Source organism: Podarcis pityusensis, assembly GCF_964106645.2.
Source record: "Podarcis pityusensis genome assembly, chromosome: 2".
NCBI classification, from domain to species: domain Eukaryota; kingdom Metazoa; phylum Chordata; class Lepidosauria; order Squamata; family Lacertidae; genus Podarcis; species Podarcis pityusensis.
Genome location: NC_138029.1, coordinates 114,403,322 through 114,427,980, shown reverse-complemented (window position 1 = coordinate 114,427,980; position 24,659 = coordinate 114,403,322). Strand labels below are relative to the sequence as shown.

Below are 24,659 nucleotides of genomic sequence, written 5' to 3'. Positions count from 1 at the left end.
CTACATAAATCTGCCTAATAATCTTTGAGCATCATCTAAGATGCGGCCATCACAATTGTTCTCTTACTACACCTTGCCTTCCTGATTCCGTGGCCAGGTGCATTATAGAACAAGTCTTTCCGCCACGGGCTCAGGTGCATGTTGAGGTACAGACTTGGAGAGAAGCGAAACGGTGCTTTTTCGAAGACACAGCCAATGTTTATTTGCACATCTTAACAACAACAACAACAAGCAAACATTTAAGAAACACCCCACCGCTCGAAATGGGGATTGTCCCACAGGCCTCAGAAGATGTCTTCGTTGTAAACGACCTGGGATCGCTTGTCCCGGTGAGAGCCCTTGATGCTATTCTTCACAGCTGGAAAAGAGAGGGGGGGGAGGGACATCTAGGATCACAGATCACAACAAGGCAAAGGTGACCAGCTTCTCTCACACTACCCAGCTGAACCTCTGAAGACGATAAAAGAAGCAGATTCTGGGGCAACTGGTGGTGGACTCCCAGGCCCCAAAACCCTTTTAAGCAAGTGGGATATATTATTGGCAGACTGAAAGTTGCTGGTTGCTATTACTAGCACACACTTCTCTGGGAATCTGACCCCACTTACCTCTCCGATTCCTCTCATCAAAACATGGGAGCTTGGGAGATCCCCGAGTTCCATATCCCCCACTACCAACACTCAAACCACTTCCCATCGTCTTGGAACTTGGTTCCTGCCTCCCCATTCCAGACCCCTCTCCTCCGGCACTTACCCAAAGACCCCCACACCGATTTGCCGGTGGCTGCGTCCAGCATGGGCTGCTTGCGGGCAATGCTGACTTTCAGCTGGACATCTTCCACCACCTTTCCGTTGAGCTGTTAAGGAGGCAAGGGGATGGGGTGCCTTAATCCATTTCTACGGAAATTGCTCCACGGCCCAGAGAGCCCTGAAGCACCTTAAAGAGCAATAGAACCAAAAAGTCGGCCTCATCTTTGCCTTCTGCCCCTCCTCCTCCTCCCCTGCCTCCAAGTCTTGCCTGCTCTCTGTCACAACCTCTTCCTGCTCACTAAACCCTGTTGCCTCTTCTGCTCCCAACACCTCCTCCTGCCAGTCCTCTCTCTCTTCTCCCTCTAACCACGTGTCGTTGACTCACCACCGAACCCCAGGCTCTGAGCCTACGCTGTCTCCCGTCACTCTGCATCCAGGGCAGACTCACGAAAACCCATGGACTTAATTCTAATGACTAATGTTGGGTATCACCCCATTCCTGCTTTTTCCTAGGCTCATTTCTAATAATAATAAGAATATTTCTAATTTATTATTTATACCCCGCCCATCTGGCTGGGCTTCCCCAGCCACTCTGGGCGGCTTCCAACAAAATATTAAAATACCGTGATGCATCAAACATTAAAAGCTTCCCTAAACAGGGCTGCCTTCAGATGTCTTCTAAAAGTCTGGTAGTTGTTCTCTTTGACATCTGGTGGGAGGGCGTTCCACAGGGCAGGCGCCACTACCGAGAAGGCCCTCTGCCTGATTCCCTGTAACTTGACTTCTCGCAGTGAGGGAACTGCCAGAAGGCCCTCGGCGCTGGACATTTCAGGCAACTCAGAGGGGAAAAGCAGTGGCAGTTACCTCAGCAATGGCTTGGTCCGCAGACTCCATCTTCTCATAAGTGACAAAAGCACAGCTGAGGAGGGAGAGAGTAGAGGGTTAACGGCTGATCTCTGGAAAAAGGCATTGTCTTCTTGGCTGTCTTACCTTACCAGCAGTGTTAGAAACTCAAATATGTAAGCTAGGCGCCAAATGGCTCCTTTAACCAAGGTTGCAGTCACTGAAACGGAATGCCTAGCTGCCATTTTTTGGCAGGACAGCTCTAACGTCTTTATTTTTCAAATGACAGACGTGACTGTGATTCTCAGTTACACCTACGGTTAGTTCAGATGACAATCTTGATCTAGGCTGAGCTTTGAGAACTTTATCCAGGGACAGTCCACATATATATTCCTACCTATTTTTCTTAATGGTGACAGTAGTAGTTTTGGCAGGACAGGGGGTGGGCTGGTGTGGGGGACTCCCTGGTCCTGAATGGGGTAACTGTGCCCCTGAAGGACCAGGTGCGCCGCCTGGGAGTCATTCTGGACTCACAGCTGTCCATGGAGGTGCAGGTCAACTCTGTGTCCAGGGCAGCTGTCTACCAGCTCCATCTGAGACCCTACCTGCCTGCGCACTATCTCACCAGAGTGATGCATGCTCTAGTTATCTCCCACTTGGACTACTGCAATGCGGTCTATGTGGGGCTACCTTTGAAGGCAACCCAGAAACTGCAACTAATCCAGAATGCGGCAGCTAGACTGGTGACTGGGAGCGGCCGCTGAGACCATATAACACCGGTCCTGAAAGATCTACACTGGCTCCCAGTACGTTTCCGAGCACAATCCAAAGTGTTGGTGCTGACCTTTAAAGCCCTAAATGGTCTCGTCCATGTCTATCTGAAGGAGTGTCTGCAGCCCCATCATTCAGCCACTGAGGTCCAGCTCCAAGGACCTTCTGGCAGTTCCTTCACTGCGAGAAGTTAGGTTACAGCGAACCAGGCAGAGTGCCTTCTCGGTAGTGGCACTCACCCTGGGGAACGCCCTCCCATCAGATGTCAAGGAAATAAACTACTATCTGACTTTTAGAAGACATCTGAAGGCAGCCCTGTATAGGGAAGTTTTTAATGTTTTATGGTGTTTTCATATTCTGCTGGGAGCTGCCCAAAGTGGCTGGGGAAACCTGGCCAGATGGGCGGGGTATAAATAATAAATTATTATTATTATTATTATTATTATTATTATTATTATTATTACAGTGGTGCCTCGCAAGACGAAATTAACCCGTTCCGCGAGTCTCTTTGTCTTGCGTTTTTTCGTCTTGCGAAGCACGGCTATTAGCGGCTTAGCAGCTATTAGCGGCTTAGCGGCTATTAACGGCTTAGCGGCTTTAAGAAAAAGGAAACAAACTCGCAAGAACTCGCAAGACGTTTCGTCTAGTGAAGCAAGCCCATAGGGAAATTTGTCTTGCGGAACGACTCAAAAAACGCAAAACGCTTTCGTCTAGCGTGTTTTTCGTCTTGCGAGGCATTCGTCTTGCGGGGCACCACTGTATTATTAATCGTTCATAACGTAAGAATATTCTTCACAACCATGAGCAGGGCAGTGAGGTGGGGCAAGTGAAGATAAGCAACAACAATTACCGTATTTTTCACTCTATAAGACACACTTTTTCCCTCCTAAAAAGTAAGGGGAAATGTGTGTGCGTCTTATGGAGCGAATGCAGGCTGCGCAAAGCCTCTTGAGCGCAGCCGGAGTGCTCCTCCTGCCCTGAAGAGGCTTGGCACGCTATCCCAGAAGCCAGAACAGGAAGAGGGATCGCTGTTTTCGCTGTGCAGCGATCCCTCTTGCTGTTCTGACTTTGCTTTGCTGGAGAGCCGCTGTGCAGAGACGGAAAGCTGTGCAGCGCCCCTTCAGCAAAGTGGGAGACGAAACGGAGCCCCTTCCATTTCTCCTCCCGCTTCGCTGAAGGGGCTCTGCGCAGAGAGGGAGAGAATATTTTTTTTCTTGTTCTCTTCTTCTAAAACTAGGTGCGTCTTATGGTCGGGTGCATCTTATGGAGCAAAAAATACGGTAAGTAGAATGTTGATCGCCGCTCCTGCACACAGAAAAGGCATTTTGGCTCCTGAAATTCATTGATACTGATACAGGATGTGGCATCAGTGCGAGAAAACAGTCCAGATCCAATGTTTCCCAGGAATGCAACTCCAGGTGGTGGAGATGTCAGGCGCCAGCCTACCTGGTAATGCCAGGGATTGAACCTGCAACCTTCTGCATGCAAAGCACTGCTCTGCCCCCAATATATTATTATTATTAGTAGTAGTTGTAGTAGTAGTAGTACCCTCCCCATCTAACTGGGTTGTTCCAGTCCCCTGGGTGGCTTTCCTGGTGGATGTCCATATGGGAGTGAGGTGTCGTTTGCATGTTTTCCCCTGTGGATCTGGCCCAAGCTTTGCCTCTTGGGCCAACCCTGCCTTCCTTCCCACCACTCACTTGCGGGGATTGTCCATGGAGAGATCAATGATGTTCCCGAAGGCCGAGAAAGCTGTGCGCAGCATGCTCTGCTTCATGTCCGCCCCGTAGACGTACACCGTGTTCCCTTTGCGCGGAGCACGTCGGTCTGGGAAAGAATCTGAACCTGGGATAGAAAAGGAAGATTGACAGCTCAGAAAACATTCCTGTCGCCCCAAGGCCCTCTTAAACCTAGCCGGATGCCAAAAACCCTTTGAAACCTTGCCTACCCTTCCTGAGGACTCTGCTGTATCCTAGTTCACAACCAGCTCACGTGATACAGTGGTACCTCAGGTTACAGATGCTTCAGGTTACAGACTCTGCTAACCCAGAAATAGTACCTTGGGTTAAGAACTTTGCTTCAGGATGAGAACAGAAATGGTGCGGCAGCAGCGGAAGGCCCCATTAGCTAAAGTGGTACCTCAGGTTAAGAACAGTTTCAGGTTAAGAACGGAAATCCAGAGCGATTTAAGTTCGTAACTAGAGGTACCACTGTATTCAAAACCTGATGCCAGCAATTCCATGAGATTGTAATATCCAGGGCCACTTCCACACCCTACATTTAAAGCACTATGAGAGCACTTTGAACAGCAACGGCTTCCCCCAAAGAATTCTGTAGTTTCTTAAGGGTCGTTAGGTGGGTCGTTAAGAGGAGAGCGCAAAATATGGTCTGAAGCTCAACATCAAAAAAACGAAGATCATGGCCCCTGGTCCCATCACCTCCTGGCAAATAGAAGGGGAAGAAATGGAGGCAGTGAGAGATTTTACTTTCTTTGGCTCCATGATCACTGCAGATGGTGACAGCAGTCACGAAATTAAAAGACGCCTGCTTCTTGGGAGAAAAGCAATGACAAATCTAGAGAGCATCTTAAAAAGCAGAGATATCACCTTGCCAACAAAGGTCCGTATAGTTAAAGCTATGGTTTTCCCAGTAGTGATGTATAGAAGTGAGAGCTGGACCATAAAGAAGGCTGATAATAATCATTTCCGTAATAGCAATTTATTTAACTAAAACAATATCATTATAGCAGATGTATCCATGTTCGTTAACTGATGTGGTTAAACTTTTTTTTTTTTAACTTAAACATTAAATCTTAAAACAAATCCTTATTTCCTGATGAATAGCCTTTGGGCTATAATGTAACTTAAATAGAAAACTATATTTAGCAATATTTCCCCTCCAAAAGCATTTTACAGTGGTACTTCGAGTTAAGTACTTAATTCGTTCCGGAGGTCCGTACTTAACCTGAAACTGTTCTTAACCTGAAGCACCACTTTAGCTAATGGGGCCTTCCGCTGCCGCCACGCCACCGGAGCACAATTTCTGTTCTCATCCTGAGGTAAAGTTCTTAACCTGAGGTACTATTTCTGGGTGAGCGGAGTCTGTAATCTGAAGCATATGTAACCTGACGCGTATGTAACCCGAGGTACTATTGTATTTTTAAAATCCGATTTAATTTTTTTAAAAAACCATTTAAAATTTGAAAAATCTGATTTTGTTTATTTATTTAAAAATCATTGATTTTTATCCACCCCGCCCCCAAGGAGTCCTTACGGCGGAAGCTGCCCTCTCTGTCTCGGTCCCTGTCTCGGTCACGATCACGATCACGGTCCCGGTCCCGGTCTCTGTCGCACTCTCTGCTCCGGTCCCGGCTGCGATCACGGTCATAGTCCCACTCAAAATTGCGGAGGTTCTCCCCCCGGTCCGGCTCTTTGTCTGGATCCCTGCCCACTTCTGGATCCTTCTCTGGATCCCGCAGGCGATCGCTGGAGCTCACAAAGCTGGGAAAGAGCATGGAACGGGAGAAGCATCATTTATGCCCATTTTTCTTTCACTTTGAACGCAGCATCTAAAGAACCTGTGTCTTCAAATCACAATTTCTATAATACAATGCGATTTGTAAACTGCAGGTTTCAAATAATAATAATAATAATAATAATAATAATAATAATAATAATTTATTATTTATACCCCGCCCATCTGGCTGGGTTTCCCCAGCCACTCTGGGCGGCTCCCAACAAAACACTAAAATACAATAACCTATTAAACATTAAAAGCTTCCCTAAACTGGGCTGCCTTCAGATGTCTTCTAAAAGTTTGGTAGTTATTTTTCTCTTTGACATCTGGTGGGAGGGCGTTCCACAGGGAGGGAGCCACTACTGCGAAGGCCCTCTGCCTGGTTCCCTGTAACTTGGCTTCTCGCAGCGAGGGAACTGCCAGAAGGCCCTCGGAGCTGGACCTCAGCGTCCGGGCAAAACGATGGAGGTGGAGACGCTCCTTTAGGTATATTGGACCGAGGCCATTTAGGGCTTTAAAGGTCAGCACCAACACTTTGAATTGTGCTCGGAAACGTACTGGGAGCCAGCATAGGTCTTTCAAGACCGGTGTTATATGGTCTCGGCGGCTGCTCTCAGTCACCAAATACCAAACATTTCGAAATAGAGATACAGTCATACCTCTGGTTACGTTCAGTTCAGGTTACGTCTTTTGAGGTTGCGTCCTGCGGCAACCCGGAAGTACTGGAAAGGGTTACTTCTGGGTTTCGCTGCTCGCGCATGCGCAGACGCTCAAAATGACATTACGCGCATGCGCAGAAGTGATGAATTGCGACCCACGTGTGCGCAGACACGGGTTGCATTCCTTTCAGGTTGCGAACGGGGCTCCGGAACGGATCCCATTCGCAACCAGAGGTACCACTGTAATCATTTTTAAAAACACATTTCGAAACCACCGGCAGTGCCAAAAATTACCTGCCGTTAATACATAATTCGAAAATGCACTTCGATCCAGCACAACAAGCAACCTAACAGCTGAGAAACCAGCAGCGTAATCAGTGAAATAATCCTTATTATGTATCATTTGAAACAAATTGATCTTCAAAGGCCTAAGCTGATAAGGCCATTTATCCCTTGAGAAGGGATCAACAGATCAGAGAAGGAGTGGGGAGCCTCATAATTATTAAATTGCCGCAACCCAAACACTGTTTGCTGGAGTTCTCTGAGATTTGGCCTGATCCTACAGGCCAAAACAAATATTTAAAGCTCAAATCATCCAGATTTTATTATGAACAGAACCAACCTTTCATAGAGAGACTTCCTCTGGGGACGCCGTGACTGAAACAAAACATTTTTTTAAAAAAAGACATCAGTCATATTAAAATTAGCAGCTAGTAGCCCTGGGCTGAAACAAGAAACTTCTGGTAGCTAAAAACAAACACCTCTGCTCTCTCTTTTTGCCACCTCAAAGATCTTTTGGGATCTAGTCCCCCCTCGTTTCATCGGTTCCACAATGTCACGTGGCAGCTACAAGCATGGATGACTGGCTGAACTGTGGCTTAACAGGGGTTGGAGTGGAGCTCATGGAGAGCTCAAAACGGTGTCCTTGCTTCTTCAGCGTCAATCCCTTTGGCTACATCCTGGGAACATAAGAACAGCCCTGCTGGATCAGACCAAATACGCCATCTAGCCCAAGAATCTGCTCTCCCAGTCATAGCTGTCAACTTTCAGATTTGAAAATAAGGGATCAGCAGCCTCGAAAGTAAGGGATCAGCAGCCTCACCTGTCCTGGGGACAGTCTACGGGATATCTAACAATCCAGGATAGCAGCGGGAAGCAGCACTGGAATAAGGGAACTTCCCGCAAAAAAAGGGAAGGTTGACAGCTATGCTCCCAGTTGGCCAAGCAATCGTCTAAGGCAGCTGTTCCCAATTCCCTAAGTATCGTGCAGCCCTTGTTTTTCAAAAGCCAAGCCATGGACCTCCTACTTTTGAAAACGTTGACATCTCTGTGATAGGTACTGTTCTGCGGAAACACTGGCCGAAGGGAAACCTGCAATCAGGATCTGAGCATGAGAGCACCTTCTTCTCCTGATATTTCCAGCAAGTGGCAATCATACTGCCTCTGATGGTGTGGAAAGTAGAACCTGGAGGTAGGGAGCTTGATTTGAGGTCTCCTGGATACTTGTGGGTCTTCCAGTTGCAGCTCTGAGCATACTTGGACCACATGGCCCCTTCCCACTATGAACAGGGGCCGGCATCCATCACAGAACCCTGCCGGCCTGTCTGAAGGTGTGCCGGGGCCCACAGCACCAGCAATTCCCATGGACCCATCCTTGCATGTTGGGGAAAGGCTACAGCTTCGTGGGAGAGCATGTTTTGCATGCAGACAGCCCCACATCTGATCCTCCAGACTCCTTGCCTGAAACCCTGGTGGGCTGCTGCCAACCAGCGTGGACAGTAATAATAACAATAACAATAACAATAACAATAATAATTATTATTATTTATTTATTTATTCCCCAGCCACTCTGGGCGGCTTCCAAAAAAATATTAAAATACTGAAGTACATTAAACATTAAAAGCTTCCCTAAACAGGCCTGCCTTTAGATGTCTTCTAAAAGTCTGGTAGTTATTGTTCTCTTTGACATCTGGTGGGAGGGCGTTCCACAGGGAGGGCGCCACTACCGAGAAGGCCCTCTGCCTGGTTCCCTGTAACTTGGCTTCTCGCAGTGAGGGAACCGCCAGAAGGCCCTCGGCGCTGGACCTCAGTGTCCGGGCAGAACGATGGGGGTGGAGACGCTCCTTCAGATATACTGGACCAAGGCCGTTTAGGGCTTTGAAGGTCAGCACCAACACTTTGAATTGTGCTCGGAAACGTACTGGGATCCAATGTAGGTCTTTCAAGACCGGTGTTATGTGGTCTCTGCGGCCATTCCCAGTCACGAGTCTAGCAGCCGCGTTCTGGATTAGTTGTAGTTTCCGGGTCACCTTCAAAGGTAGCCCCACATAGAGCGCATTGCAGTAGTCCAAGCGGGAGATAACCAGAGCATGCACCACTCTGAGAAGACAGTCTGCGGGCAGATAGGGTCTCAGCCTGTGTACCAGATGGAGCTGGTAAACAGCTGCCCTGGACACAGATTTGACCTGCGCCTCCATGGACAGCTGGAAGTCCAAAATGACTCCCAGGCTGCGCACCTGGTCCTTCAGGGGCACAATTACCCCATTCAGGACCAGGGAATCCTCCACACCTGCCCGCCTCCTGTCCCCCAAAAACAGTACTTCTGTCTTGTCAGGATTCAACCTCAATCTGTTACTAGATGGTTACTAGATCTGTTACTAGATACTGAGCTAGATGGGCCAACGGATCTGCGTCAGTAAAAGGCAGATTCCTCCATGTGCAGCAGCTGAACAAGGGAGCTCCATAAAGGATGCAGAAACAATTTATGCTGCCCTGGGGCGCCCCTGTGAACCAGCGAAGGCGGAGGAGCAAGCAGGATTGCTTAGGTCTATGCCAACCCACCCCGTTTCCCTCCCTTAGCCGGGAACTCAAATGCCAGGTACCTCTTGAGAATCATCGTCTGCAGAGATGCTGCGCTGAAAAGGTTGGAAAGTCGTGACTGGTCCTTTCTCGGGATCCTAAAGACAAGCAAGATGTTAAGGCTCTGCCGAAGACAACCCTGCTCCCCTTTCGCACAGTCTCTGTTAGGGCTGGGGGGGGGGGGAATATATTGATTTATCGCCCTAAACTGGTTTGAAGTCCGTATTGTGATATCAGTTCATAATTTTTGACCTTTTTTTTTAAAAAAACAACATTTTATTTAAGGTAGATAAGGACAAGATGAAATTATACAATTGAATATAAATATAGATGGGAAACGGCTACGTATAGTGAATACTTATCTACTTTAAAAAATTTCACCTATAGTCTTTTTCTTTTACTTCTTTATTTTTTCTTTGTTCTCCCCCCCCCTTTTTTTCTGATATCTTATCTTTCATTTCACTCCTTTATTGTGAATAGCATTTTATAGAGGTATAAATAACTGTAAATATGAAGAGAGACAAAGTATTCTCTCATTTTTTTCCTTGGATATATGTATTTTTTTTCTTTTGTTGTAAATATGTATGTTTTCTAATTTGTACTTAACAAAAAAAAATTTTTTTAAAAAGGAATCATAATTTTTGACCTGGCAAAATATAACACAAATCATGATGTGTGTGTGTGCGTGTGTGATACAGGAAAAACCGTGAAGCCAGCCAATGCCTCTGTCTTATTTCAGACATCGTGATACGTTGGCATATTGCGATGTTTAGCTGGTGATATATCACAATGTTGACAACCAGACACCCCCCAGCCCTAGTCTCCACCCACTTAGCCCCCCCTTACTTTCAGCTTCCCTTCCAGAGTGCGAGAGCGCTTGAACCCCGAGTTCTTGTTCTCGGCTTTGATAGCGCTGATGGCCCCCGTTTTCACGAGCATCTTGGCTTGCTCCGTGGCTGTGGCCGTGTCCACGACCGGCTGGTCAGAGATGGCTGCCAGAAGAAATGCAAGTGAATGTCCCAAGTGTTGGTCGACCCAGGTGCACCCTACTCCACTCCACCCACCTCCCTTGGTGGAAGTCCGACTTACAGCGTTTAATTCCTCCCTGGCTGGCTTGGCTGGTTGAACTCTGCTGCTTCTTCAAGGCCATGAGGGCCTTTTTCTGAGGAGGAGGAACAAAAACCATATTTAACGTGGCATCTCCAAACCTATTTCCCTCCCTTCCCTTCGACCCAGTCTTCTTCTGTCGTCATCTACCAACAGGTGACCCTGCTGGGCTACAACTCCCCATCATCCCAGAGGCATGTCTCATGAGACCAGGGCCCAGCGGGATCTGATTTCTTTCCGCAGGGCCTGTAAGACAGAGTTGTTCCGCCTGGCCTTTGGCTTAGAATCAATTTGATTCCCTCCCTCTCTTTCTTTTTTCCTTTCTCCTCCTGTGATGAGGCTGCATTTTAATGTTGTACAGTGGTACCTCGCAAGACGAATGCCTCGCAAGACGAAAAACTCGCAAGACGAAAGAGTTTTTCGTTTTTTGAGTTGCTTCGCAAGACGAATTTCCCTGTGGGCTTGCTTCGCAAGACGAAAAACGAAAAAAATGAAAACGTCTTGCAAGTTTGTTTCCTTTTTCCTAAAACCGTTAATACCCAGGGTGACTTCGAGGAGCAACTCATAGCACGCGGTGTGGTAGCCTTTTTTGAGGTTTTTGAAGACTTTGGTGATTTTGAAGACTTTGGGAAACCGTGCTTCGCAAGACGAAAAAACTCGCAGAACGAATTAATTTCGTCTTGCGAGGCACCACTGTATTCTAATCTTGTTTTTAAAGTTGTATTTCAATCAACTTGTTTTTATTATTGGTTGTTAGCCGCCCTGAGCCCGGTCTTGGCTGGGGAGGGCAGGGTATAAAAAAAAATTATTACTATTATTATTATTATTATTATTATTATGTTGTTGTTGTTGTTGTTGTTGTTGTTGTTGTTGTCCACTGTGAGAACAGAATGCTGGACTGGACGGGCCCCATGACATGCAAGAGGGAACAAGCCTGTTCTCTCCTGCTCTGGCGGGTAGCACTTGAACCAGTGACTTCAAGCTACAAGAAAGGAGATTCTGACTACGCAGCAGGAAGAACTTTCTGGCAGCAAGTGAAACGATCTCCCTTGGGAGGTTGTGGGCTCTCCTTCCTCCTTTTAAGCGGAGGATGGATGGCCATCTGTCATGTATGCGTTTGTTTAGATTCCTGAATAGATGACCCTGTTAGAATTCCTGCTCCATGATTGCAGTCATAGGATTGTTGTCTTTCACATGACGGTATGTGAGAGTGGGAAGTGACGTAGACAGGATGTTTGTGTTACTGTGTTCCGTGAAGTGGGACTATTGTCCTTTGTTCTTTTCTCTTAGCTTTCTGATGCTAGAGAGAGAGGGAGCCATGTTGCAGCGCTCCATGTGTGTTTATATGTAAATAAAGTAGATTAGCCAAAATGCTGAGTTGCTGAGGTCTGTCACACGCATGATGTGCAAAATCTGCGAATTCCTAAGTGTGCCGGTGTCTGTTGGCATCAGTCGCTGTGATGTTTGTGCAGAAGAAAGCTTTTGAAGCTCCTGAACGAAAGACCAGGAGGGAGAGAACATGCCAGTCGGGCATGTGTCTCTGCCAGGGTCCTACTCGAGTGTAGGCTGAACTCCTGACAAACCCTTGGGGTCCCTTCCGACTCTACGATTCTATTATATGATCCAGAAAGCTTCTTTCTATTCTTGTGTCTGATTGTTGGCCACGCTGGCTGGGACTGGGTGGACCAACGGCCTTGAACAGCCAACAACAACTTGATTAGGCCTGGCCTACCTAGGGTGGAATCTACCCCTCGGCATCAATGAAAAGGAGTCTGACCTTTTTCTTGAGTTTGGCAAACTTCTTCTGCAGTGCCTCCTCTTCATCTGTCAGTCCCGGGGGTAAGACAATCATGGCTGATAAGCAAAGTCCCCGTCTGGAAAGGGAAGACAACAAAATCGGCCATCAGCGGGAGCTTGTGGGTTGGTCAACCAACCTGGGTCCATAGTGCAACATGGCTTCTTCCTCCAACACCTTTAATGGTTGTGGAGAACAGGGGATTGCAGATAGGGTCTCCATAAAAGCAAGAACAAATAATGCCACCTAAGAAGGTTCTGCTGGATCAGGCTGCTGGCCCATCTAGCCCAGAATTCTGATGAGCCCATGTAAAAACAGGATGTTGGACTAGATGGGCTGTCAGCTGATCCAGCAGGTTCGCAATATTTTTTAAAAATATTTAAAACTTATATCAGCCTAGAGAACAGGGCAGGTCCAAAAAAAAGATGCATTTCAAGTGTCAAAAGCATGTGTGTCTTCAGCAGTCAGCAAAAAATACATAACGAAGGTGCCAGTTTCACCTCTGGCGGGGAGGGAATCCCACACCTTATTCCAGGCGCCATATTCCATTTTCATTTTTTAAAAAGGAAGACATATTTAAGTGCAGAAATGGGGTCATGCCAACTACAGTGGTACCTCAGGTTACAGACGCTTCAGGTTACAGACTCCACTAACCCAGAAATAGTACCTCGGGTTAAGAACTTTGCTTCAGGATGAGAACAGAAATGGCACGGCGGCAGCGGGAGGCCCCGTTAGCTAAAGTGGGACCTCAGGTTAAGAACAGTTTCAGGTTAAGAACAGACCTCCGGAACAAATTAAGTTCTTAACCTGAGGTACCACTGTACAAGCACATATGCAGCTGGGCTTTGCAAGAATATCCCACCTTTGACGGGAGGTGGGTAGCCAGGGTTTGCTTGCCCCAGAGTGAAGCTTCCAGAGGTGCGCCATTGAGGCTCCCAGCCTGTGTGTGTGTGTGCGCGCGCGCACATGCACAGGTTGTTTTTTTTTTGCCAAACTAAGTCTTTGACCCAGGTGCCCCTGCCTTTGGTTTCCAGTGGCAATAGACAACGAGTAAGCCTTAGTCTTGTAACGAGGGGAGGTTGCAGCCTTTGCCTGCCCCTGCATGCAAAAGGGTATCCCAATAAAGGGACCCAGGAAGAGTTGAAATAGGAACCCCGGGGGGAGGTTACCCCTTTGGCTTGGAGCCAATTTGATTCCCTCCCCCTCTTTCTTTTTCCTTTCTCCTCCTGTGATGAGGCTGCATTTTAATGCTGTATTTTAATCTTATTTTTAAGTTGGATTCATTCAACTTGTTTTTATTATTGCTTGTTAGCCGCCCTGAGCCCGGGCTTGGCTGGGGAGGGCGGGGTATAAATAAAAATTATTATTATTATTATTATTATTATTATTTGTTGTCAGCCATAGCACTCTCACCCACCCACCCCCAGGTTAGGTTGACCCTAGAAGGCACTCCCAGCAGAAGGGCTGGAGTTGAAAATGGTATACCCTATAATGCCTAAGCATGCAAACCAATAAAAGTTGTGGCCTATTCGACCCTTTCTTCCCTTACACTCGTTTTCCTGCCTGCTTATTTACTGGGGAGTCCTTGGAATGCAACGCGCTTTGCACCAATCACATCCCTCCTCCGGCCTCCCACTCACCAGCTGCTCCCGCGTCCTCTCCCTGTCGCGCGAGCCTTCTCTCCCGGCACGCTCTAGACACGCCTCTGGGACAAGCCACGCAGCGGGAGGAAGTCTCTACGTATATTTGCATAAGCCACCCGGCAACGCGAAGCCCATTGGCTGATTGGAGGCCGCGATGAAAGGAGAGCACTCGCCCGCGTTTAGGGAGCGATTTACATATCGGCCGCTCATTGGCTGAATTGCAAGGGAGGGCGGAAACGTTCGAAACGCGAACAGTTTGAGCATGCGTGCGACGCAAGCGACGAGACGTTTGCAATTTGCATGCCGCGCCGCCATTGGGCAACAGTGAGCGGGCACCGCCTGCGTAGGAAATGGAACCAAGCGGACCCCGGCTGCTCTTCCAACGGCTGCTTCCGCTTTCTTCCAACCGGGCGCTCCGCCTCTGACTGGAATTCGACCAATCCCGTGTCGGCGTCGTCGCTCGCTTCCGCTTTTCAGCGGCTTCCGCCCGGCCGAATAGCTACTCGGTAGCTACCTTCGGAGTCGCTTTCAGCCGTGTGGCCGAAGCTTCCGCCCTCACAAGGTTGGGCTTGAAGGAGCACTTCCGGGTTAGGGGTTGGCCACGCCCCTGGGCGAGCTGTGGAAGTGGCGATGGAGATGGAGAGGATAGGTGAGAGAACTTTGGCAGCGCCTCCCCTTTGGAACTCCCTGCCACTTGAGATCAAGCAGGCGCCTTCGACGGGATCTTTTCGGAGGCTGCTGGAAACAGTCCTGTTTAGATCAAGCCTTGCCCAGATGCTTAAAAAGCTGGAGCAATGTTAGCCTTTTTTAAATAGTATTTCAGCTTTCATATGTTTTAAAGGAGGGTTGTGAATTTCCCCTCAATATTACTGTAAACCTGAAGAGGGTTGTTGTTTTTTAACAGTCAAGTGGTGTGTAATTTTTATGAAATGAATTGTTGGCATCCATCTGTCTCAAGAGACAATGGCGTGTAGTCAAACCTCTGGAGAATCACAGCGCCCGGGAACTCATAACTGCTGCCTCCAGCGTTGTTTTTTGCTTCAATTGCAGCACCAAAGTGACCTCCCTGGGGCGCCAGCCTGGGCAGTGTGAATGGAGGTCCTGGGCTGCCCAGACGACAAGGCTCCCTCCTCCCCACCCCTGCGCCCCCGGGCTCACTGATGTGGTTTAAAGGAAAGCAGAGCAGAAAAATAAGTAATGAAATTTGCTTTGTGCTGTACACAGATTTAAAACAAAGACGGTTCTTTCCATGCAGGCTTACAACATAAAAAAGACACAGCACAGAAGGGAAAACTGAGCAAGCTCAGGCACCAGGTCTTGAAAGCTACATAGCCAACTGAAAATGGGAAAAAGTTGAGGGAAAGTAAAAATTAGTTATATTTGCTCATGCTTATATAAGGCCATTATTAATTTATTAATTTTTTTTTTGGAGAGAGAAAACAAATAATCTTTTAAGTAACGTGAATAAAGTAATAAAGATCAATAAAACACAGATAAAAGCAAAGTTATGAAAATCTAGTTATCTAGTACAGACAATCCTCGTTTTGTGCCAGGGTTCCGTTCTGGACCCCTGCGTGCATTGGCAGAACAAGCATAAGCCCACTTTGCTCAGTTCTGCCCCCACCCGCCCTGTTCTGCCCCTTTTCATGATGCCTTTCACCCTGAGAGGTGCACTCCATTCATAGCTGTCAACGTTTCCCTTTTTTAAAGGGAAATTCCCTTATTCCGAACAGGATTCCTCACAAGAAAAGGGAAATGTTGACAGCTATGACTCCATTGTCTCTCAAGAGAGATAGATGCCAACAACAACAAAAGATCACCAGGGATGTTTATAATAGGTCGTAAAACAGTAAGCCATATAATAAAACAGATGATAATAAGATACTATTATATGGTTTTGTTGAAATATTATATGTCCTAATGGGCTTTTATTGCTGCAAGATGCTTCTCACCTTGTTTGGAAAAGTGGCACACCTATTTTTCATCAAATAAAACCAAAGGAATCTGACCTTTGCATCAGTAAACTTTGCCTTTCCTGGAGGTAATTTAAGCAAAGGATGGATAGCCATAGTTCAGGGTCCTGTAGTTGCATTCTTTTTTGGGGTGTGTGTGAAAATATATTTATTGATATTTCATAATAATATGAAGAAATGATCCCTCAAACCAGCATGATGTAAGTTGCCAATGACCTCTGAGGTCCCTTTCAGCCTTATGATTCTTTGAAAGTTACACTGGGGTCAGTGGGAGTAGCGACTGAAAATGGGATGGTGAATTTCAAAATGTCCTTATCTCCTTGTTCCCTGCTAGTCCTGCCCCCCAGGGGGCCTCTGGAGTTACCCCTCTCCATTCTGGAGGTTGGATGTGCCGGCCGTTTTGAGCTCATCACCCAAGAGGAAGGGCCTCATGGAGACAGATTCCCGCTAACCACGGTAAGCCCCTTTCCAACCCTGGAACGAGAGAGGAATTTTCTTAATGGTAATACATCACCTTGCCAACAAAGGTCCGTATAGTTAAAGCTATGGTTTTCCCAGTAGTGATGTATGGAAGTGAGAGCTGGACCATAAAGAAGGCTGATCGCCGAAGAATTGATGCTTTTGAATTATGGTGCTGGAGGAGACTCTTGAGAGTCCCATGGACTGCAAGAAGATCAAAGCTATCCATTCTTAAGGAAATCAGCCCTGAGTGCTCACTGGAAGGACAGATCCTGAAGCTGAGGCTCCAGTACTTTGGCCACCTCATGAGCAGAGAAGACTCCCTGGAAAAGACCCTGATGCTGGGAATGATGGAGGGCACAAGGAGAAGGGGACGACAGAGGACGAGATGGTTGGACAGTGTTCTTGAAGCTACCAGCATGAGTTTGACTAAGCTGCAGGAGGCAGTGGAAGACAGAAGTGCTTGGTGTTCTTTGGTCCATGGGGTCACGAAGAGACGGACACGACTAAACGACTAAACAACAACAACAACAACAACAACAATAAGCAGCCACCAGCTGCACGTCTTGAAATTCTGGAAAACCATTAAAAAAAATTTTTTTAAGCAGCCACTGGCTCCTGCAGGTGAGGCAGCCAAAGTAGGCCCAGGTCTGATCAGTAACTGAATGAGTGGCCTCCTGGGAACCTCATGCTATGACAGAATAAAAGTGGGATCCAAATGCAAGAAGTTGAATTCATAGAATTGTAGAATTATAGAGTTGGACAGGACCCCGAGGGTCATCTAGTCCAACCCCCTGCAATGCAGGAATCTCAGCTAGATCATACACGACAGGTGGCCATGCAACCTCTGCTTAAAAACCTCCAAAGGAGGAGAGTCCACAACCTCCCGAGGGAGACCGTTCCACTGTCAAAAACCTCTTGCTGTCAGAAAGTTCTTCCTTACGTTGAGTCGGAATCTCCCAACTTGTAACTTGAATTCTAGCATTTCTGTTTGTTGTATTGTTTCCGCTCTTGATTTCTTTGTTTGCTCAGTGGAGGCTGGTCAGTTAGGGCAACCAACCAACCAAGTGAAATGCCAAGCAATTAAAAAAAGAAGTTTAATTCCCCCCCCCATATATGTCTGTCTCTTTCCTCTCCCCCTCGCCCATCTTTTCAATGACATTTTGTGACTTAAAACGTCAGACCAGTCTTTGAGAGCGTAATCATGGTGGCTGCAAGGATACAACTTGTTTTACATCAGGATGTGACCCATTTGGGGCCTGCAGGGTACCTTGGCTTCATAGACGCTGGTATCTAGGAATGACACTTGCACCTTTTCCCCCCATCCCACCTTGCAGCTGCCTCACGGGTTGCCCCCTCACACTGAGGATCTGGCCTCTGAACTAGAGCAGCGCTTCCTCAGCAGCCCAGACTGGCTTCCCATCCACCACTTCGAAAGGTCTCACAGGTGAGGCTCTCGGCGGCCGCGGAGCCATCTTTCCCTTGTGTCTCTCCTTCCAGAAAGGAGCAAAAGAAGACACAGTTACTCGTGTGTTCTCTGGTTGGGGCGACAGTTTTGGTGGTGTGGGATCTGGGAACGTTTTTGGTGTTGTTGTTTTTTCCAAAAAAAAAACCCCAAATCCTGCCTGCTTTCTTGAGGAAGGTTCTGGCCCCGCGAGAAAGACATCCAGTCGCTCTTTGAGGTGGACGTCACCCCCGTGCATTCGACGCTTCAGGCTGAGCGCAACCCCACCACAGGAGAGCTGCTGGGCTTCAGAGAGGTGAGGGACGGTGTTCCCCCCAGAATATCATTTTGTCAGGCAAGGGTGGGGAGTCCTAGGCCAAGGGACTCAAGGTGGCCTTCCGGCACTCTCTGCCTGGCCCACAGAACTTTCCCCACGCCCCCTAACCAGCCCCGCTTTGCACCCCCCTGAGTGTTCTCGCCTGGCTGGAATTGGTTCTTAAACTCTTGCCCGTGAGAAGGCTAGAGAAGGGCATGTGAGCCGGGTGTGAAAACTAGCCTGCTGTAGGAAGATCAAAGGCACACTCGTTGCTCCGCCCTCTTTTTTACCTGGCCCCACCCACTGCATTGTCCTGAAGTGAGTGTGTCCCTTGGGCAGAAAGGGGTTTCTCACCTTGTCAGGGCGGGCAGGCGGGTCAATATTCTCCAGCCAACCAGGGCTAACAATACCTGGTGGAAGGCCAGGGGCAGGTGTAGTTTGGGGAAAGCAGTCTCGCGGGCCAAATTGGGGACCTGTGCCAAGCCACATCTTCCCCCCACCCTTGTGCTAAATCTCTGGACGCCTCCATGGTAGCAGCCAGGCTCTGGTACATGTCCCGTTCTGCTGCCCACCCCAGCCCCCGGTTGCTCCAAGGAAGGATTGCAACGTCCGCTTGAGCATTTTGCTCCACTTGCAGCTAGATACAGACACTGTGGTCTAAACCACTGAGCCTCTTGGGCTTGCCGGTCAGAAGATCAGTGGTTCGAATCCCTGCGACAGGGTGAGCGCCCATTACTCTGTCCCAGCTCCTGCCAGCTTAGCAGTTCGAAAGCACACCAGTGCAAGTAGATAAATAGGTACCACTGCAGCGGGAAAGTAAATGGCGTTTTCATGTCCTCTGGTTTCCATCACGGTGTTCTGTTGCGCCAGAAGTCATGCTGGCCACATGACCCAGAAAGCTGTCTGTGGACAAACGGTGGCTCCCCCGGCCTGAAAAGCGAGATGAGCACCGCAACCCTATAGTCGCCTTTGACTGGACTTAACCATCCAGAGATCCTTTACCTTTTACCTTTAAACGCCCCCCCCCCCCATGACCGGGTATGTGCGGCACCGGGAAATAAATAGATAGATTCAAATCAGGAAATGATGAGAGAGAGCTGAAGAGTCCTTGTGGCATCCTTGTGACGTCAGTGATGATGGAGGAAACCCCAACAAGACCAGAAGTGTAGTGGGGCTTTGTTTCAGCGGTTCAGCCTTCCCACCTAACAGGTGACAAAAGCAGGAGAAAACCGGCATTTTAGGGGCTTTTTAGAGGGTGCTTCCCACCTAATGCCATTTTCACTATGCACATGGAGGACACCTGTATACTTGCTGTCTTGAATTGAGAATACAGTCTATAGGAATTTAAGAACTGTTGGGAGAGTGGGGAACTGGCCATGCACCTTTTGGTCTTGACACTGCTCCCCCTTCCGTTTCAGGCACTTGTGGACAACATGGGCTTGTCGGCCAAAAATTCTCTTTCCTTCCAACGAGCACCCGGCCCTCCAGTCGAGGCTCTCCGAGGCAGCGCTACCAATTACCCCTTCTGGCCAGGTATGGGTCTCCTGTTCGCCCTGCCTGGTCTGGGGAATTGGCGCTACAGTCTTACGCCAGGGCTTGGAATCATGTTAGGACTCCAGCTCCCATCAGCCCCAGCCAGCAAGGCCAGTGGGTCAGAGATGATGGGAGGAGGGCCCCCCCACATCATGATTTTTGCCAGCGCCTGCTCTTGTGGTTATCAGGAGCTCAGCCTACACTCGAGCAGGACCCTGGCAGGGACACATGCCCGACTGGCATGTTCTCTCCCTCCTGTTCGATCGTTTGGGAGCTTCAAAAGCTTTCTTCAGCCCAAACATCACAGCAACCGATGCCAACCGACACCGGCACACTTAGGGATCCGCAGAGTTTTCGCAGCTTGCGTAGCAGACCTCAGCAACTCAGCATTTTGGCCAATCTACTTTATTTACATAAAAACACACACGGAGCACTGCAACATGGCTCCCTCTCTAGCATCAGACAGCAAAGAGGAAAAGAACAAAGGACAATAGTCCCACTTCATGGAACACAGTAACACAAACATCCTGTCTCCATCACTTCCCACTCTGTGGAGTCAAAACATACACTGCCATGTGATAGATGACAATCCTATGACTGCAATCACGGAGCAGGAATTCTAACAGTGATTTGCTATTCTGTGTAGGAGTCAGGAGAGAGCTGTGCCAGCAGACTTGACAGGGACTGCAGGAATCGAGAGAAGCATTGGCTGGCTTCACGGTTTTCCCCGCATTGTGATTTTTGCATAGCACACACACACACACACACACACACACACAATCATGATTTGCAGTATATTGCTGGGTGAAAAATTATGTAAGCACCATCACAATATGGACTTCAAACCAGTTTTTGGCGATATATCAATATATCGCCCAGCCCTACTGTGCAATTCAGTTGCAGAATTCTGAGTCTTCTGACTGCAGAATTATTGCCATGCATGCAGCTTTGCTCTTAATTGTCCGCAGTGCATTGTTTTAACTCAACCTCTCTCTAGGTGGGATGGACGAACCCAGCCTTGAACAGATCAAGACTCAAGAAGACCAGGAAGAGGACATTGATTTTGAGAACGGTACTTGGATCTGTTCTAGGCAATAGCCGCAATGGTGCACCTTCTCTTAGGATCCCAGCCAGTTCTGGGTTGCTGTTGTTGATGCCATGTGTCCTCTGCAGCAGCCTTGGTGAGGCTTGAAGACGTTACCCTATTTATGTACGGTGGGAAGATAGGGAGAGAACATGGTGGGCTATGGGGTTGCCTCTTCTTGAAATCACAACCGGGTGGCCTTTGATAGCAAAAAACATCACCCTAGTAAGGCTAGAAGGGACGCCGGTGGTGCTGTGGGTTAAACCACAGAGCCTAGGACTTGCCGATCAGAAGGTTGGCGACGGGGGTGAGCTCACATTGATTGGTCCCTGCTCCTGCCAACCTAGCAGTTCGAAACCATGTCAAAGTGCAAGTAGATAAATAGGTACCGCTCCGGCGGGTAGGGAAACGGCGTTTCCGTGCCCTGCTCTGGTTCGCCAGAAGCAGCTTAGTCATGCTGGCCACATGACCAGGAAGCTGTACGCCGGCTCCCTCAGTCAATAAAGCGAGATGAGCGCCACAACCCCAGAGTCGGTCACGACTGGACCTAATGGTGAGGGGTCCCTTTACCTTTAGTAAGGCTAGAGTGATGAAATAACAGGCACCGAGTGCGAATTATGATGTGTTGAAGTCGTTTTTTTAAGCCCACTCTTCAGATGGAAAGGCCAGCAGCACAGTTGACATAAGATCAATAAAAATAAGGACAATCCCTGCAGATTCTGGGGCCTCTCTCCTCTCTCAGGGCTCACTGCTGATACGTGGCCTGGGCCTCTGAACAGGTGCAGGGAAGCTGCCCTACGGTACCATCACTTTGGGACATTGTGGGAAATTTAAAAGGGCGGCTGGACCCAGCTGTCCTTGACAGCTGCCTCTGCAGCCAGGTATCCCACTGGCATGAGGAGGTTAGGCCCATCAGAGGATCCTCTGACTGGGGCTTCCTCGTACCTCAAGCTGCCCCCTGCTTTGAGGCCACGGACCCTTCTCTTTCCTTCCGTCTTCAAGCCCATGTCCCTTCCTGCTTTTTCTTTCTTCCCTCAGATTTGCTGACGGTCCCACCAGGCTGGAAGAAGGGAGTGGAGTTCACCAGACAAGGTAACCTCATTTCTGGTAGAGAGATGATTAGGACTGGTGAGGAGGCTGGCTTGGGGGCTGGGAGACAGTGTGGTGTAGTGGTTAGAACAAGGGCAGCTAGCATGGCACTCTCTGGGTGTTGTTGGACTCCCAGTTCCCATCAGCCCCTTCTGGTATGGCCCAATGGTCAGAGATGATGATAACTGTTGTCTAGCAGCTTCTGTAAGGCTACCCTGGGGCAAGACCACCTCTCTCCATATGAACCTACCCAGACCCTGAGAACATCAACTGAGGTCCTTTTTTGTGTGCCTCCTCCACATGAGGTCTGGAAGTTGGCAACATGAGAAAGGGCCTTTTCTGTGGTGGCTCCCCTGGTGCCTTCATTATACACCTTTAGGCTCCAGGCGAAAATGTTCCTTTTCAACCAGGTCTCTGGCTAAACATCCTGTATATCCTTTTATACATATTTGGGGAAGGGGTTTATTGTTTTGTTTTGTTTTGTTTTTGTTATGTGTTTTATATTTATATACTGTATGCTGTGAACCACCCTGAGATCTTTGGATAAAGGGTGATATACAAAGAAACATAAGCAATAAGAGCATTGAGCTAGGACCTTGGAGATCTGGGTTCAAATCTCCCATCTGCCTTGGAGCTTGGCCCAGTCACTGTCTCTGCCCTAACATGAGCTGAAAGACCATAGCAAGCCTTGTAGAGAGGTTTGCCCTCGCATGAAACACACATTTCCACGGCATATTTTCCACTGAGCCAGTTGCAAACTCTTCCTTGGATCACTGAGCCCAAAAGCTGCTCTCCCCACCCCTGCCCTCCTGCCCTCACAGGGGATTCCTGAGTGGAGAAACCTATCTTGCTTGTGTGTCTCACCCCCCACTTCAGAGCTCAAGGCCTCCCCAGGGTTGCTGAACTTGACCCACCTGCTGGGGGCCCTGGACACCTTTGAGCTGGGAGCCTCCAGCGACGAAGAAGAGAAGGAGAAGGCCGAGGAAGGGAGGAAGAGGACGAAGAAGGGGAAAGGGGCGAAGGCAGAGGAGGCGCCCCCGGCAGAACCAGCGCCGCTGCAGAGGGCAAACAGCCTGGAGGAGCTGGTGCTTAAGGTAGGGCCACCTGCGTGCAGAGAGGGTGAGGCGTTCTCAAAGTAAAGGAAGGATTGAACTCTGATTAATAAAAATACACACAGAGGCTTGAACCAGCAAGACTCTGGGAAGGGTGCGTATAATAATCTGTCTCTCCACCCCCTGGCCCAGGTCATTTTATTCACAAAAGAACTTCTTACAGAGAGTTTGTAAGAACCAATCAGATTTCTTCTGAACATTTCAACAAACTCCACGTGGGGACAAAGTCAGATCAAAAGAAATTCTTTTAACTACAAAGACACAGGAGTAAACAGGAGAGGATGGAAGCATGGCAAGGAGATAGGCATCCTTATCACCTTCTGGTTCGCCAGAAGCGGCTTAGTCATGCTGGCCACATGACCCGGAAGCTGTACGCCGGCTCCCTCAGCCAATAAAGCGAGATGAGCACCGCAACCCCAGAGTTGGTCATGACTGGACCTGATGGTCTGGGGTCCCTTTACCTTTACCTTTAAGATCAACATCCTGAGATTAACCTATCGGAAAGGCTACTTCAGAGAAGCTGCCCACTATCTTTCACAGCCCAGGATGCATGCCTGGTGAAGCAGCTGGCAACTGGGCTGTGTACGTGACTTGTCAAGCAAGAGAAAAGGACAGTAGAGGAAAGGCCAGAGATGCAGAGGGTTGTGGGATTCGATCAGAAATTATTGTCAATGAAACCCAGTCAACGCCATGCTTTCACAGCGGACACAATGGCTTGATGCATATTTTATAATTCCTCATAGTAGCCCCACCTGACCCTACACTCTGAATATTTGCACTCCTACAGAGGGACGGAAGGATCTTGGGGCGATGTTGGCAGGTGCCCAAGCAGGTGGCAGGTGGGGTTCTCTGTCTATAGAGGTGAGGGAAGACTGGCAGAAGATGCGGCAGGCTTCTGGCCTGGGAAAGAACTGCAAAGGGTGCTGCCACCCAGGAGCCAAAGCTGCTCTAGCCAAATTCAGACAAAAGGAAGGACAAGGCTACTAGATATGGTGGCTCTGAATAGAACCAGCGTTGGTACGCAACCCTCCCTTTTTATTGGGTCTGTGGGTGGGTGAAGGATTCCCTTTTCCCGTCCTTTGCTTCCTTTACGCTGCCTGTCTCCTGTTTGCCTTCCTCTCAGGAGGTGACGCCCGCCCCTAAATCAGCCCCACAGGCCGCCCCGGCCCCTACTGCGGCTTCTGAGCCCCCCAAAGAGCAGTGGGCCATCCCAGTGGACGTCAGCTCCCCCGTGGACGACTTCTACAAGCGAATTCCTGATCCAGCTTTCAAGGTACGATGGCTGCTCAGAGGGCCAAGGTAGGGGCCAATAATAATAATAATAATAATAATAATTTATTATTTATACCCTGCCCATCTGGCTGAGTTTCCCCAGCCACTCTGGGCGGCTCCCAATCGAGTGTTAACAACAATACAGCATTAAATATGAAAAACTATCCTAAACAGGGGTGCCTTCAGATGTCTTTTAAAGATAGGATAGCTGCTTATTTCCTTCACATCTGGTGGGAGGGCGTTCCACAGGGCGGGCGCCACTACCAAGAAGGCCCTCTGCCTGGTTCCCTGTAACCTCACTTCTCGCAATGAGGGAACCGCCAGAAGGCCCTCGGTGCTGGACCTCAGGGTCTGGGCTGAACGGTGGGGGTGGGGCCAAGGACTGATGACGCTAAACTCCTGCCCCCTGTGTGACTTCCTCTCTCTTTCTCCCCACTC

The 24,659-nt window shown here is 48.7% G+C and overlaps 2 protein-coding genes and 1 long non-coding RNA gene across 3 annotated transcripts in view; 1 reads left to right on the top strand and 2 right to left on the bottom strand.

Annotated features, from left to right (window-relative positions):
* LOC308470192 overlaps positions 1 to 24,659 on the bottom strand; it is a 212,288-nt gene that overhangs the window by 113,888 nt on the left and 73,741 nt on the right. The gene's annotated exons all lie outside the window — the stretch shown is intronic.
* NELFE (negative elongation factor complex member E) lies at positions 174 to 14,075 on the bottom strand. The gene is made up of 11 exons (XM_080993142.1): positions 13,937 to 14,075; positions 12,279 to 12,375; positions 10,484 to 10,556; positions 10,241 to 10,386; positions 9,418 to 9,492; positions 7,158 to 7,192; positions 5,634 to 5,860; positions 4,061 to 4,205; positions 1,611 to 1,665; positions 751 to 853; positions 174 to 358 (listed from the first exon to the last, which is right to left on the bottom strand). Exons 2-11 carry the CDS (start codon positions 12,351 to 12,353, stop codon positions 285 to 287), a joined length of 1,008 nt encoding a protein of 335 aa, XP_080849268.1. The 5' UTR covers positions 12,354 to 12,375; positions 13,937 to 14,075; the 3' UTR covers positions 174 to 284.
* The window catches only part of SKIC2 (SKI2 subunit of superkiller complex), a 47,008-nt gene continuing 36,688 nt past the window's right edge, over positions 14,340 to 24,659 (top strand). The window contains exons 1-9 of the mRNA XM_080991577.1: positions 14,340 to 14,588; positions 16,247 to 16,368; positions 17,709 to 17,818; positions 18,014 to 18,131; positions 19,550 to 19,664; positions 20,662 to 20,736; positions 21,787 to 21,840; positions 22,714 to 22,931; positions 24,073 to 24,222. Of these exons, the coding sequence (XP_080847703.1) occupies positions 14,570 to 14,588; positions 16,247 to 16,368; positions 17,709 to 17,818; positions 18,014 to 18,131; positions 19,550 to 19,664; positions 20,662 to 20,736; positions 21,787 to 21,840; positions 22,714 to 22,931; positions 24,073 to 24,222 (981 nt within the window). The 5' untranslated portion in view covers positions 14,340 to 14,569. The remainder of the gene's footprint in view (positions 14,589 to 16,246; positions 16,369 to 17,708; positions 17,819 to 18,013; positions 18,132 to 19,549; positions 19,665 to 20,661; positions 20,737 to 21,786; positions 21,841 to 22,713; positions 22,932 to 24,072; positions 24,223 to 24,659) is intronic.

Coding starts and splice junctions, on each gene's coding strand:
- NELFE (XM_080993142.1), bottom strand. CDS start 12,353: ATGATTGTCTTACCCCCGGGACTGACAGATGAAGAGGAGGCACTGCAG. Junction 7,193..9,417: donor CAGACGATGATTCTCAAGAG/GTACCTGGCATT, acceptor GTTTTGTTTCAG/TCACGGCGTCCCCAGAGGAA. Junction 854..1,610: donor CGGACCAAGCCATTGCTGAG/GTAACTGCCACT, acceptor CCTCCTTAACAG/CTCAACGGAAAGGTGGTGGA.